The sequence below is a fragment of the Oncorhynchus keta genome, chromosome 30 (genome assembly GCF_023373465.1).
Source record: "Oncorhynchus keta strain PuntledgeMale-10-30-2019 chromosome 30, Oket_V2, whole genome shotgun sequence".
In the NCBI taxonomy this organism is placed as follows: domain Eukaryota; kingdom Metazoa; phylum Chordata; class Actinopteri; order Salmoniformes; family Salmonidae; genus Oncorhynchus; species Oncorhynchus keta.
The window spans coordinates 55,090,519-55,104,306 of record NC_068450.1 but is presented as its reverse complement, the minus strand read 5'-3'; the positions used below and the strand labels follow the sequence as shown (position 1 = coordinate 55,104,306).

The following is a 13,788-nucleotide window of genomic DNA, read 5'->3' as shown; positions in this document are numbered from 1 at the left end:
TTAACAAACTACAGTTTTGGAAAGTCGGGTTAGGACACCAGCTTTGTGCATGACACGTAATTTTTCCAACAATTGTTTACAGAGCTAATTTAACTTATAATTCACTGTATCACAATTACAGTGGGTCAGAAGTTTACATACACTAAGTTGACTGCATTTGAACAGCTTGGAAAATTGCAGAAAATGATTGCATGGCATGGCTCTCCTGACCCCTCCTGTCTCAGCCTCCAGTATTTATGCTGCAGTAGTTTATGTGTCGGGGGCTAGAGTCAGTTTGTTATATCTGGAGTACTTCTCCTGTCCTATCAGGTGTCCTGTGTGAATTTAAGTATGCTCTCTCTAATTTTCTCTTTCTTTCTCTCTCTCGGAGGACCTGAGCCCTAGGACCATGCCTCAGGACTACCTGACATGATGACTCCTTGCTGTCCCCAGTCCACCTGGCCGTGCTGCTGCTCCAGTTTCAACTGTTCTGCCTGTGAATATTATTATTTGACCATGCTGGTCATTTATGAACATTTGAACATCTTGGCCATGTTCTGTTATAATCTCCACCCGGCACAGCCAGAAGAGGACTGGCCACCCCACATAGCCTGGTTCCTCTCTAGGTTTCTTCCTAGGTTTTGGCCTTTCTAGGGAGTTTTTCCTAGCCACCATGCTTTTACACCTGCATTGCTTGCTGTTTGGGGTTTTAGGCTGGGTTTCTGTACAGCACTTTGAGATATCAGCTGATGTACGAAGGGCTGTATGAATACATTTGATTTGATTTGTCTTTAGAAGCTTCTGAGAGGCTAATTGACATCATTTGAGTCAATTGTAGGTGTACCTGTGAAGTATTTCAAGGCCAACCTTCAAACTCAGTGCCTCTTTGCTTGACATCATGGGAAAATCAAAAGATATCAGCCAAGAAAAAATTGCAGACCTCCACAAGTCTGGTTCATCTTGGGAGCAATTTTCAACCGCCTGAAGGTACCACGTTCATCTGTACAAACAATAGTACACAAGTATAAACAAGTAAAAGCAAGTATAAACACCATGGGACCACGCAGCCATCATGCCACTCAGGAAGGAGATGCGTTCTGTCTACCTGGAGATGAACGTACTTTGGTGCGAAAAGTGCAAATCAATCCTAGAACAACAGCAAAGGACCTTGTGAAGATGCTGGAGGAAACGGGTACAAAAGTATCTCTAACCACAGTAAAACGAGTCCTGTATCGACATAACCTGAAAGGCCGCTAAGCAAGGAAGAAGCCACTGCTCCAAAACCGCCATAAAAAAGGCAGACTACAGTTTGCAACTGCACATGGTGACAAAGATTGTACTTTTTGAAGAAATGTCTTCTGGTCTGATGAAACAAAAATAGAACTGTTTGGCCATAATGACCATAATGTTTGGAGAAAAAAGGGGGAGGCTTGCAAGCCCAAGAACACCATGCAAACCGTGAAGCACAGTGGTGGTAGCATCATGTTGTGGGGGTGCTTTGCTGCAGGAAGGACTGGTGCACTTCACAAAATAGATGACATCATGAGGAGGAAGATTATGTGGATATATTGAAGCAACATCTCAAGACATCAGTTAAAGTTAAAGCTTGGTCGCAAATGGGTCTTCCAAATGGACAATGACCCCAAGTATACTTCCAAAGTTGTGGCAAAATGGCTTAAGGACAACAAAGTCAAGGTATTGGAGGAGTGGCCTTAAGAAAGCCCTGACCTCATCCTATAGAAAATTTGTGGGCAAAACTGAAAAAGCATGTGCGAGCAAGGAGGCCTGCAAACCTGACTCAGTTACACCAGCTCTATCAGGAGGAATGGGCCATAATTCACCCAACCTATTGTGGGAAGCTTGTTGAAGGCTACCTGAAATGTTTGACCCAATTAAACAATTTAAAGGAAATGTTATCAAATACTAATTGAGGCTATGTAAACTTCTGACCCACTGGGAATGTGATGAAAGAAATAAACGCTGAAATAAATAATTCTTTCTTCTATTATTCTGACATTTCACATTCCTAAAATAAAGTGATGATCCTAATTGACCTAAAACAGGGAATTTTTACTAGGATTAAATGTCAGGAATTGGGAAAAACTAAGTTTAGCTGTAATTGGCTAAGGTGTATGTAAACTTCCGACTTCAACTGTATGTGAAGCATTGAGACCCCAGTTTGCCACAGAGCCGGTACAGAGAGGTTCCAAACAGACCTCTTTATCGATGATAAATGTTGCTATTTTCATTAAACATTAAACATAGGCATCGTCGGCATATAAGTGACAGGGACACGTCCCCTCCAATATTCAAGAGGGCTATTTTGCCCCCCCCCCCAAAAAAAAAAAAATGAATGCATCGCTTTGTTCATAGAACGTTAGTGGTTACGTTAGTCACTACAAACCATACATTTAGTTATTTACCCTTATTTTACCAGGTAAATTGACTGAGAACATATTCTCTTGTATTAATCCTTCATACTGACATTTGAGCTACCTGATGACATAGCTTTGTATATTATTAAATGCACTTATTGAGGTGATGCCAGTAAGGCCAAATTCAAAAGTTTCATCAAATAATTTCTACACATTACTTTTTGATCTGATACCCCCAGGTGTCCAGTAGAGAATTGAATAGCTTGATGGTCATGTTATTACTATCTTAAAACAATTATATGTGTTAATATAGGCCTTGAAGGCCTAGTTATAGAGAAAACACATACAAAAATAGGTATTTTGAATAAAAGATGGTTGTCAATCATGTTTTACCCAAGCGCTCCCCGGAGGGAGAAGGCCATGTCCCTGGCACAAAAAGTTTGAGAAACGCAGAAAGAAACACGTTGCCTTACCTTGAAAGCAGTGTAAGCAGATAGAGGACAGTTATGGACCTAAACCACTGGAGGCTGCTGAGGGGAGGACGGAGCAAATGGAATGGCATCAAGCACATGGAAACCATGTGTTTGATACCATTCCACTTATTCTGCTCCATCCATTACCACGAGTCCATCCTCCCCAATTAAGGTACCACCAACCTCCTGTGACCTAAACTCAAACACTCATGAAAATACGAAAGTTATTGTCTATCAAAGGATGTCCTTTTGGCCATAAACATTTTTCAATTATACAAATGGATAGATTGAATCAAATCTATTTGTTATTTTTGTTAGTGTCCACCCTGAGATTGGAAGGTTGGTTCGATCCCTGCTCAAGTCCAAACAAAGACTCTAAAATTGGGACCTGATGCCTCTTTACCTGGCACTCAGCATTAAATAGGTGGATTGGGGGTAAGGCCCTGCTACATATTAGCATCCGTCCAGGGGGTGTACTTGTACATTAAGTTGCCTAATACAAAGGCTTACTTGTCCAAGGTTTACTTACTTAAAGGAGTAGTTCATGATTTTTTAACTTGATGTTACATGGTTCCTCACCCTGCAAGTAGTCTATGGGCCAGGACAAATTCTTTTTTTTCTTTAAACAGCCACTACAAACTTAGCTAACTTTAGCCATCACTAGCTAAAAAATCAATGGAAGGGATAGGGACATATGATCACTGTGGAAGGGATAGGGCCATGTGATCCCTGTGACCAAAATAACCTGAAATCAACTCCATATTTGGTTTGATGTTCACATGCCCGTCACTTCCATTGATTGCTTAAAAACTTTTCATGGAAAGCTATTACAGTAAAGTACTTAATTGTTCCCCAGAACTGATTTGATATTGAGATAAAAACGACTGCATTGGGCCTTTAAAATGCAGGAAATGCGTTATCAATTATTATTTTTTAATCTGGGGGAGGACCATCCATCAATCATGTCCATACAGCCTTAAACCCATTCACAATGACAGCAAAAAACAACAACGAAGAGAACAAACTGCAGTGGACTCGGACGATAGGCTCCATCTCCCACTTTCTCTGGCAGCCTCTAACTCTTCTCAAGTTCTCCTTGTAGGCTACTCTTTCAGTATTTGACAGATCTAAAACGACTCCAACTCCAAAGTCTAGATTCTAATCTAAACCCTATTGTTCATTAGGCTAGATGTATCAAACAATTGTATATTTGTGTGAACAAAAGGGCTAGTAGAAGTAGGTGATTATAGGGGCCAAAATATGGAATGGGTACTACATTCATGTTCTACCCAAAAGCATTTCAAAACTAAAAAAGGTATTCTCCTCCCCACTCACATCATCCAAATTAAAATGGCATGACTCATGACACAGGGTCGGTAGAATAGGGGAAATAACACACCCAGAGTGAAACTAGGTTGAAAAACATCCTTTAATAGGTCCGTGCCACACACTAGTGAAAAATAAAGCTCCTACAAAAAGAATGATGTTATTTTTCCACAATATCTTAAATAAAGTAACTTCAAGTACTCTGACTTGGGTACAAAAAACTCTAGCTGCCTCCATTAGGCCACGACACACAGCAAGATTCAAACACAGTGGTTACAAATGGCCTTACGTCCTCTGTACTGTGGCAAGGCAGATGTGGGGAAATGTTTCATGGGGGGGAAGACAAAAAAAATACTTTAATGTTGTTTGTTTGTTTTTCTCTTTCTGTATGGAGAGGAAATATTACTGTGTCACTGTCAGACTTTGGAGGCCATGTTGGATTGAAATTATATATAAAAAATAATGTCATCATAAAAATGGCAAAACCAAAAAATTATATCCCCTACACCCCTATTGGAAGGGTAGGCACTACCAAGATTAAGGATACCACAGTGTTTGCAGAGGATATGTATATATTGTACAAACAATATTTATAATGTTTTTTTTTATCACTTTCACTAAAATAGAATAGAATGCTACAATCATTCTAAGGCATAAACAATATCTGATATTTTAAACAATTCGTTCCAAACAAGACTTGAATATTGACATTAATAAACAGTATATACACATGTATCACCATTGTCTGACTGTTTTTCTGCAATTTTTGTAATTAAATGCAGTTATACAGTTTTAACGTAATGATTACAGTCCTCTGATGCCCAAAAGCATAGAACAGTGTAAACAGTCATTCTTTTTCTTGGCTTTGTTTCATATTTGGGGAGAAAAAAAAAAAAAAAAAAAAAGTTAAACACAAAGACAGACATTCCTTTCGATTCAAAGCAGTTGAGCTGATTCTTCCTTTTCATAGAAAATGATGTGGACCTTTTTTTATTTTTATTTATTGATTCATAAATAATTATTAAAAAATTAAATACATTCACTATAATACGATTAAATAAAAATAAAACGTCTATTTACAAGTAGTGGAAAGTATTCTACCGCAGATGCATCTTGGGTGGTTGAGCAGGATGAGGATTCAGTGCAATGATCTTGAACAGGAAATGGTATTGCACTAAGACACCCGGTTGAAATTGTGTGGGACTCTTTGGGTGTTTGGATCCCTGTTGTACTGTAGCAACACCAGCGTTACAAGTCTGTCTGTTGACATTTCACTTTAACTGCCCCGGGTTCGTCCCAAAGTACAGACGGACCAGCATCATCATCTTTTCGTTCCCAAAAACGTGGTGCCTCCGCTATGAAATGTCAAATAATGTTACTGGAGGTCTGGTTCGAGACAGTGATGATGATTGGTAAAACAACACCCAAATTAATGGATTAGTTAATTTCATTGAGAAGCTCTGTCCATCTCTTATCAAAGAACTTCCTCATGTTGTGTCCCGCTCGCCCGATGTCTGAATTGTCTTCATTAAACTTTTCACAGTTATCAAAAACCAGGTTGACGTCAATAATGAAAGTCTCCAGATTCTGATACCTGAAACGAAAGGAACAGATCATTTCGAGTAAATGAGTAAAACACTCGATTGTTGTGTTATCTTTTCCTGGTTACGTGACGAGATCCGAGGTTAGTCATAGTATGACTACTAGGGAGTGGATAGTAACAGTGTCATATTAATAGTGAACTCACTGGCTGCTGACGAGCTTCTCTCTGATGGTGGCGAAGTCCATGGGCTTCTTGATGACCTTCCTGTAGCCAGGGATCCCCTTGGTGTTGACGGGGTTGAGGAAGGGCCAGGCATCCTGGTGACGCTCCAACTCAGCCAGGAGCACCCTGCAGAAGATAACACACACACACACGTCACGAAGGGAATATGTTCGTGCAAGTGTTTACAGTACATTGCAATGCCCCCGGCAAATACATTTACAACCCGCATCTGCATTTCCGTCAGCAGCTCGCTGATTTCAAGTGCTGACACTTGTGCTGAGAAAATGAGTCAAAGATTTATGGTGTAGTACAGGAGTACAGTACCTGCACAAACCAAGGTCTCTGTTGTTGTCTCTGGCTGTCTTGGCTCTCTTCACACACACCACAGGGCTCTCCAGACTGGGTGACTGGGGTGTGGGCGGGGCCTGGGACGGGGCGGGGCTCTCCTCTCCTTTCCTCTTCCTGCTGGGGGGCTCTTTCGCTCCTCCTCCTTTCTTCGGGGTGCCGCTGGCGCTCGCAGAGTCCTCCTCTGACACCTCCACGTTACCGTTACTGTTGCCGGCCTGCTTCCCGTTCCGCTTGGCCTCGGCAGCGGTGGGTTTCTTCCCGCCTCCACCCGCCACCGGTTTGCTCGGCGGCTTCTTGTTCTTGGGAGACGGGCCGCTCGCCTGAGGGGAGGATTCATGCAGTTGTACTTACATAGCAATGGCACTTGGCATATTGTGTACACAGTGTTGTTGAAATACATACTTTGAAAAATAATATATGATATGAAAATGACAGGTACATAATGTAGAGGTACATGTCTGATACGCGTGGCCGACATACTTCTATAGTAAAGTACGATATGTAAATGTTGAACAGTGGCCTGGACAGTTTGGGTCACCTTGGATATGCAGGCGGGGCAGTACCAGTCCCCCTCGGGGATGGTGGTGATCTTGGGTTTGTGACAGTACGTGTGGCACCCTTTGTCACAACCGTCACACAGCAGGAGCAGGTCCTCGTTGTCACCCTTCCTGCAGATCTGACAGTACTGAAAGCAGACAACGCAGTGTCACCTCAAAACCAAGGGGTGGATTTTCGAACCAACATTTACCAAGATTTACATTGGAATCCACTCCCTACGGGACTTGAAATGGTCTTGGGATTCAAATGCTCTCCAATGACACACAGTGTTCACTTCACTAGCATATTGAAATTCCGTGCCAGCCAGCTACAGTCGTTGAGGTTTTACTCACCACTTTCATGATGGACCTCTCCCAGGCGATGGACTTCTGGAGCTGCTGGAGACACATGGCCAGCTGGGCGGCACTGCGGACGTCGCCCAGGGCCTTCCTCCACACCTTCATCCCATGGGCCACCTCCTCCTCGCCCCTGTGGAAGGCAACGCAGATGTCAGAGGGATGGACGCATACAAACGGGAATACGGAAAGTCGGACGCGGACTCATGCAGGCAGGTATAAACACTCAATCATTCGCTTTCCAACACAGACACACGCCCATACACAGACACACGCCCATACACAGACACACGCCCATACACAGACACTTGCCCATACACAGACACACGCCCATACACAGACACACGCCCATACACAGACACACGCCCATACACAGACACTTGCCCATACACAGACACTTGCCCATACACAGACACTTGCCCATACACAGACACACGCCCATACACAGACACACGCCCATACACAGACACACGCCCATACACAGACACACGCCCATACACAGACACACGCCCATACACAGACACACGCCCATACACAGACACACGCCCATACACAGACACACGCCCATACACAGACACACGCCCATACACAGACACACGCCCATACACAGACACACGCCCATACACAGACACACGCCCATACACAGACACTTGCCCATACACAGACACACAGACACACGCCCATACACAGACACACGCCCATACACAGACACTTGCCCATACACAGACACACGCCCATACACAGACACACGCCCATACACAGACACACGCCCATACACAGACACACGCCCATACACAGACACACGCCCATACACAGACACTTTCCCATACACAGACACACGCCCATACACAGACACACGCCCATACACAGACACTTGCCCATACACAGACACACGCCCATACACAGACACACGCCCATACACAAACACACGCCCATACACAGACACTTGCCCATACACAGACACACGCCCATACACAGACACACGCCCATACACAGACACACGCCCATACACAGACACTTGCCCATACACAGACACACGCCCATACACAGACACACGCCCATACACAGACACACGCCCATACACAGACACACGCCCATACACAGACACACGCCCATACACAGACACTTGCCCATACACAGACACACGCCCATACACAGACACACGCCCATACACAGACACACGCCCATACACAGACACACGCCCATACACAGACACACGCCCATACACAGACACACGCCCATACACAGACACACGCCCATACACAGACACTTGCCCATACACAGACACACGCCCATACACAGACACACGCCCATACACAGACACACGCCCATACACAGACACACGCCCATACACAGACACTTGCCCATACACAGACACACGCCCATACACAGACACACGCCCATACACGCCCATACACAGACACATGCCCATACACAGACACACGCCCATACACAGACACTTGCCCATACACAGACTCACGCCCATACACAGACACACGCCCATACACAGACACACGCCCACTGTCACCACAACTCGCTGAAGCTGCAGCTGTGCAGACAGACACCGGTTTGAGAGTGAGTGAGTGAGTGAGGGGGGCAGGCAGCAGGGATATATGGGTACAGGTACACACACTGCCATGCAGGAGTGACGCCCATGCAGATGCCGGGAGAGGAGGAAAAAGAATGGTAGACGGGACGAGGTGGATGCCGTGATTACTGACGCAGAACACCATGCAGACAGCCAGAAAAACTCAGCAGGAAAAAAACATTCACCACACTGTGAGTCAACCCCAAACCAGAAGACAACCATGAAAATACACAATAAAAGATGCAAAACCCCACCCCAAAAAAAGGACAGCATAGGTAGATGTCTTTTTGAAAAATGAAACAAAAAAGCACACAGAAGTGTTGAATGCTGAGTGGATGACCTACCCTTCCCTGTCAGCACTACTGGAGGGAGCGGGGACAGTGACGGTACCGACAGCCCCCACATTATCCAGCCTGATCTGAATGGTGGTACCTAAGGGGCTCCTCAGGTACCTTCTCTCGATGTTCCTCTCCAGGTCCGCCAGCCGCGTCACCGCTATGTCCAGAGGGTTGTCCGCGTGACGCACCACGCCGCCCGCCTTGTGGTCCGCCTTGTCCTCCGGTTGGTCTTTGTCGCCAGCGCCGCCCGCCGCTGGTTGGTGTTTGGGGAGGGGCTTGTGCTCGTGGTAGACCAGGTCCTCCCTCTCTGATTGGGGCTCGGGGTACATCCAGCCCTGCGCAGGGAATGGTAGGTAAATGTAGTCTTTAGGTTCAAACTTAAACAACAACCTATTCACTAGATCTTGGTTAACAGACTTGAAAAGGTTAGCGAGTGACCACCGCTACTATTCATTACTTTCGAACAGAGGCCTATATTTTCTCCAATGGATAGGGATGAGAGCTATAATAAAAGAAAGCTACACATTTAATGATGTCGTTGTTGTTGTTGTTTACCTTGACCTGCAGGCTGGCGGTGGTGACCTTCCTCTCCAGCTCCTCCACCTGCTGCAGCACAGCGATGTCCATCTCCATGGCCTGCTCCTCCACACACCACCCACGCACTGACTCCACACTCACCTGGCTCTCCTCCAGCTCACACAGCTCTATCATGGCCGCTGCACATTGGGGAGACAGGACGGCATTAGAGACCAGTCATATATTCCATAGACGTGTGTATTATTGCATATTGTGTGTGTGTGTGTGCATATTATTTGCACACCAGACCCAACACCCACACACACAGACTTGCTTTTTGTCGCTCGCTACTCCCTCTCTAACGCAACAACAAAACCACACACACACACACACACACACACACACACACACACACACACACACACACACACACACACACACACACACACACACACACACACACACACACACACACACACACACACAAAGAATTCAATATCCAGACACAAAGAGCTGTTCAATCAGAAACCACACGAACGTTAACTAATCTGGCTTTGATGTCAGACTCATATTGAGCAGTCAGTCATGCGTCATGTACCAAATGTCAATTCATTGTGAAGCGCAGGGGCTTGGAGTGTGCTCAGTAGGGGTATAACTACTCAGAGCTGTCATAACACAGTGCTCAATCAGACTCCAACACAAAAGTCTTTGTGAAAGTCGGGGCCTGCCAGTCGGAGTGCTGCTCAGTTTCACAGACACAAAATCAAAGCTACTTTATTCATTCATATCAATTGGGATCTGTTGGCTAAATCTACTCTGTAAAGGCTATGCAGATTGCTAAAGATTGGGTGAGGGACCTACCAGCCAACCAACTGACTTGAGTGACTGTCAGACACACAGTACTCACCGTCTCGGTGCTTGGTGCAGACCTGTGGGATGAGCTCCATGTATTTGTGCATCTGTCGGTGCAGGCCCTTCTCTCTGGTTCCCCGGCTGTGGAGGGACCCCACCAGGGAGCGCAGCTCCTCAATGTCTGACACCCGCCACCAGCCTGACAGCATCTCTGCGCACACACACACACACATATAAATAAATAAACATATGGAAATGTTTCAGAAAAATTACTTAAGACAATATAATGCCCCCTTGAAATAGATCTATAGTATTCTGATACAGAACACACTCCAGTGCTGTTCTCGCGCCTCAAGAGATTCCTTTCTTCCACCCAGTAGAACAAAACAAATTCAAAACAAATTATTCATTCTCATGACTCGTGAATTAATAAAAGGTTGAATAAATAGAATAAACTGAATAAATAGATGACTCATGACACACAAACACGCACACACGCACACACACACGCACACACACACGCACACACGCTCACCCTCGGGGATGGGCCGTGGTGTGGGGTGGTCCGAGTGCTTGGGCACCTCCATCATGGCGGGAGAGGGCACTGTGGACGAGAGCTTCTCGCAAGGAGGAACGGGCGACTCGCTCTTGCTGGAGACGCTGGGCGGCGCATTGGCACTGCCCTCCACGGAGCTGAGGCCTGAGTGGCCTGGCAGGGGGCTGCTGCAGAAGGGCAGCTGGCTGGGGCTCAGCATTCCACTGGGCCAGCCACCGCAGAACGCTGAGAGACTCAGCAACGACCCTCCAGCCTTAACCTAGAGGGGGGAGATACAGACACTTCAATATCATGATCAGAAAAACTAATGTGTATCAATACACTTAGGCCTGTAGCTTCAAGCAGAACCTCCATTTTTCTGATGTTACATTTATTCATAGGATCTTCCATGATGAGTTTCTACTACCAGTATAAATCATTAGGACAAGGGGTCTGTCCTGGCATAGTACTGACCTGCAGGGCTGACAGAGGGTAGTTGATGAAGCCAGCTGGGTGGTGGGGGCTGGCTGAGGCCGACGCTGCCGAGGGGGTGAGAGGCAGGGCGGGGGAAGCCGGGGGAGACCTGGGCCGGGTGAGGCTGGAGGAAGGCAGCGGGGAGGACTGGAGAGGGCCGGGCCCAGGGGAGGGAGAGGTGGTGAGGGAGGAGTCGTCACAGGGGGAGCGGGGGAGTAGGCTGAACCAGTGACCGCTCCTCTCTGTCAGGACCCTGAGGAGCTGGTCTCTGGGGAGGTACTGGAGCTGTGGAGGGTTAGGGGCTAGGGTGGAGGTCTTTATAGGGCTGAAAAGCTGGGGTGGGGGGCTTAGGAGGGAGGAGAACGAGGAGGGGGACGAGGTGGAGGTGGGGTAGCCGGGTTTGGCCTCCTCGCACGGCAGGTTGGGCGCCGTCGACACACAGGGGCTTGTAGGTTTATCGGATGGTGGTGTTGTTTTTGTTGTCGTGGTGACAGACGGTGGTGTTGGGCTGTATTTGGGGCGGAGGTCTGCCTTGGCTTCGCGGATTTCCTTGGCAACGTCCTTAGCGACGTCGAGCAGCGTGGTCAGTTTGGAGAGAGAGGCCGGATGCAAGAGGAAAAGATTGGGAGAACCTTTCTTCTCCTCCTTCCCCTCCTCTGACCGCACGGAGGTGTAGACGCTCCTCTCCTCCCCGCCGACGCCCCCAGGATTCTTCTTCTGCACCTCCTCCTCCTGAGGCTCCTCCTTGATGTGCACGTCCCCTGCTGCCGCCCTCCTCCTCTCCCTCTCTTTCTCCAGCTCCCCCGCAGCTTCTCCACTCTCCATGGCCTCGATGAAGACCCCTCCGCAGTGGGGCAGAACCCAGTAGCGCCGGCGGTACCGGTCCTGGCCGTACATCATGGAGCGCAGGGAGTGGGATGCCTCAAACAGCTTCCTCCTCACCTGGTGCTGTTGCTGTGAAACCAAGCAACAACGCCATGACCTGAGTTATAACTAAATCAATGAATCAATAATATCTAACTATTTAGTATTGTTCTTCCATGGAGATGGAACTGTCAGATCCCCGGAAGGAAGGACTTACCTTGGCTAGCTTCTCTATCTGTTTCTCCAGCTCCTCCACACTAGTTGATTGGTCCCCATCGTCCTCGTCACACGTTTCCACTTTCTTCGCCTTCTTCATCTCCTCCTCCTCTTCCTCGTCATCTTCATCGGCCAGGTCATCGCTGTCTTCGTCTTCATCCTCGTCGTCGTCGCTTTCTGCTCCGGCCTTTCTCTTGCGTTTGAAGCCAGAGGAGGGCGTACCCAGGGGCTGGGCCTCCTCCCCTCCCATGCTGGCATCTCTTTTCCCGGTCCGTTTGGCATGGATGGTCCTCAACCTGGAGAGAGAGAAACACACAGATGAGCATTCAGATGCACACACACACCCGTCAACACACACAACACTTACTTTTTGAGTTTGCCCTCGATCAGCCACTTGTCCTTCCTCATGTTGGTCATGTGATCAAGGTTCTTGTCAATCTCGCTGTAGAAACAGAGAAAGATACAGTATGTCAGTTCACACGTACAGGTAACTATGGAAACAGTGAGTAAATGAGGGATGCAAAGTATATTGAAAGCAGGTGCTTCCACACAGGTCTGGTTCCGGAGTTAATTAAGCAATTAACATCCTATCATGTTTAGGATTTATGTATGAAAATGCTGGCCATTATTTTGGCTACCATGGCTATGTCCCCATAGGATGACAATGTCCCCATCCACAGGGCACAAGTGGTCACTGAATGGTTTGATGAGCATGAAAACGATGTAAACCATATGCCATGGCTGATTCAATCACCAGTCTCAACTCAATTGAACACTTCTGGGATATTCTTCAGCCTGAGACAGCGTTTTCCACCTCCATCAACAAAACACCAAATTATGGAATTTGTTGTGGAAGAATGGTGTCAGATCCCACTAATAGAGTTCCAGACCCATGTAGAATCTATTCCACGGTGCATTGAAGCGGTTCTGGTTCGTGGCGACCCAACACCTTAGCAAGACACTTTATGTTGGTGTTTCCTTTATTTCGGCAGTTACCTCTAGTTAACACAAACAGTACAATTTTTTTCTCTCTCTCTCTCTCTCTCTCTCTCTCTCTCTCTCTCTCTCTCTCTCTCTCTCTCTCTCTCTCTCTCTCTCTCTCTCTCTCTCTCTCTCTCTCTCTCTCTCTCTCTCTCTCTCTCTCTCTCTCTCTCTCTCTCTCTCTCTCTCTCTCTCTCTCTCTCTCTCTCTCTCTCTCTCTCTCTCTCTCTCTCTCTCTCTCTCTCTCTCTCTCTCTCTCTCTCTC

At 46.8% G+C, this 13,788-nt stretch overlaps 1 protein-coding gene across 1 annotated transcript in view; it reads right to left on the bottom strand.

Annotated features, from left to right (window-relative positions):
* Window positions 1-4,238: 4,238 nt before the first annotated feature.
* Window positions 4,239-13,788, bottom strand: part of LOC118369993 (bromodomain adjacent to zinc finger domain protein 2B-like) — a 95,079-nt gene continuing 85,529 nt past the window's right edge. Inside the window, 12 exon segments of the mRNA XM_052488603.1 lie at window positions 4,239-5,747; window positions 5,901-6,044; window positions 6,243-6,586; window positions 6,805-6,951; window positions 7,157-7,292; window positions 9,092-9,420; window positions 9,641-9,801; window positions 10,509-10,664; window positions 10,989-11,268; window positions 11,463-12,416; window positions 12,544-12,838; window positions 12,910-12,984. Coding sequence (XP_052344563.1) covers window positions 5,591-5,747; window positions 5,901-6,044; window positions 6,243-6,586; window positions 6,805-6,951; window positions 7,157-7,292; window positions 9,092-9,420; window positions 9,641-9,801; window positions 10,509-10,664; window positions 10,989-11,268; window positions 11,463-12,416; window positions 12,544-12,838; window positions 12,910-12,984 — 3,178 coding nt within the window. The 3' untranslated portion in view covers window positions 4,239-5,590.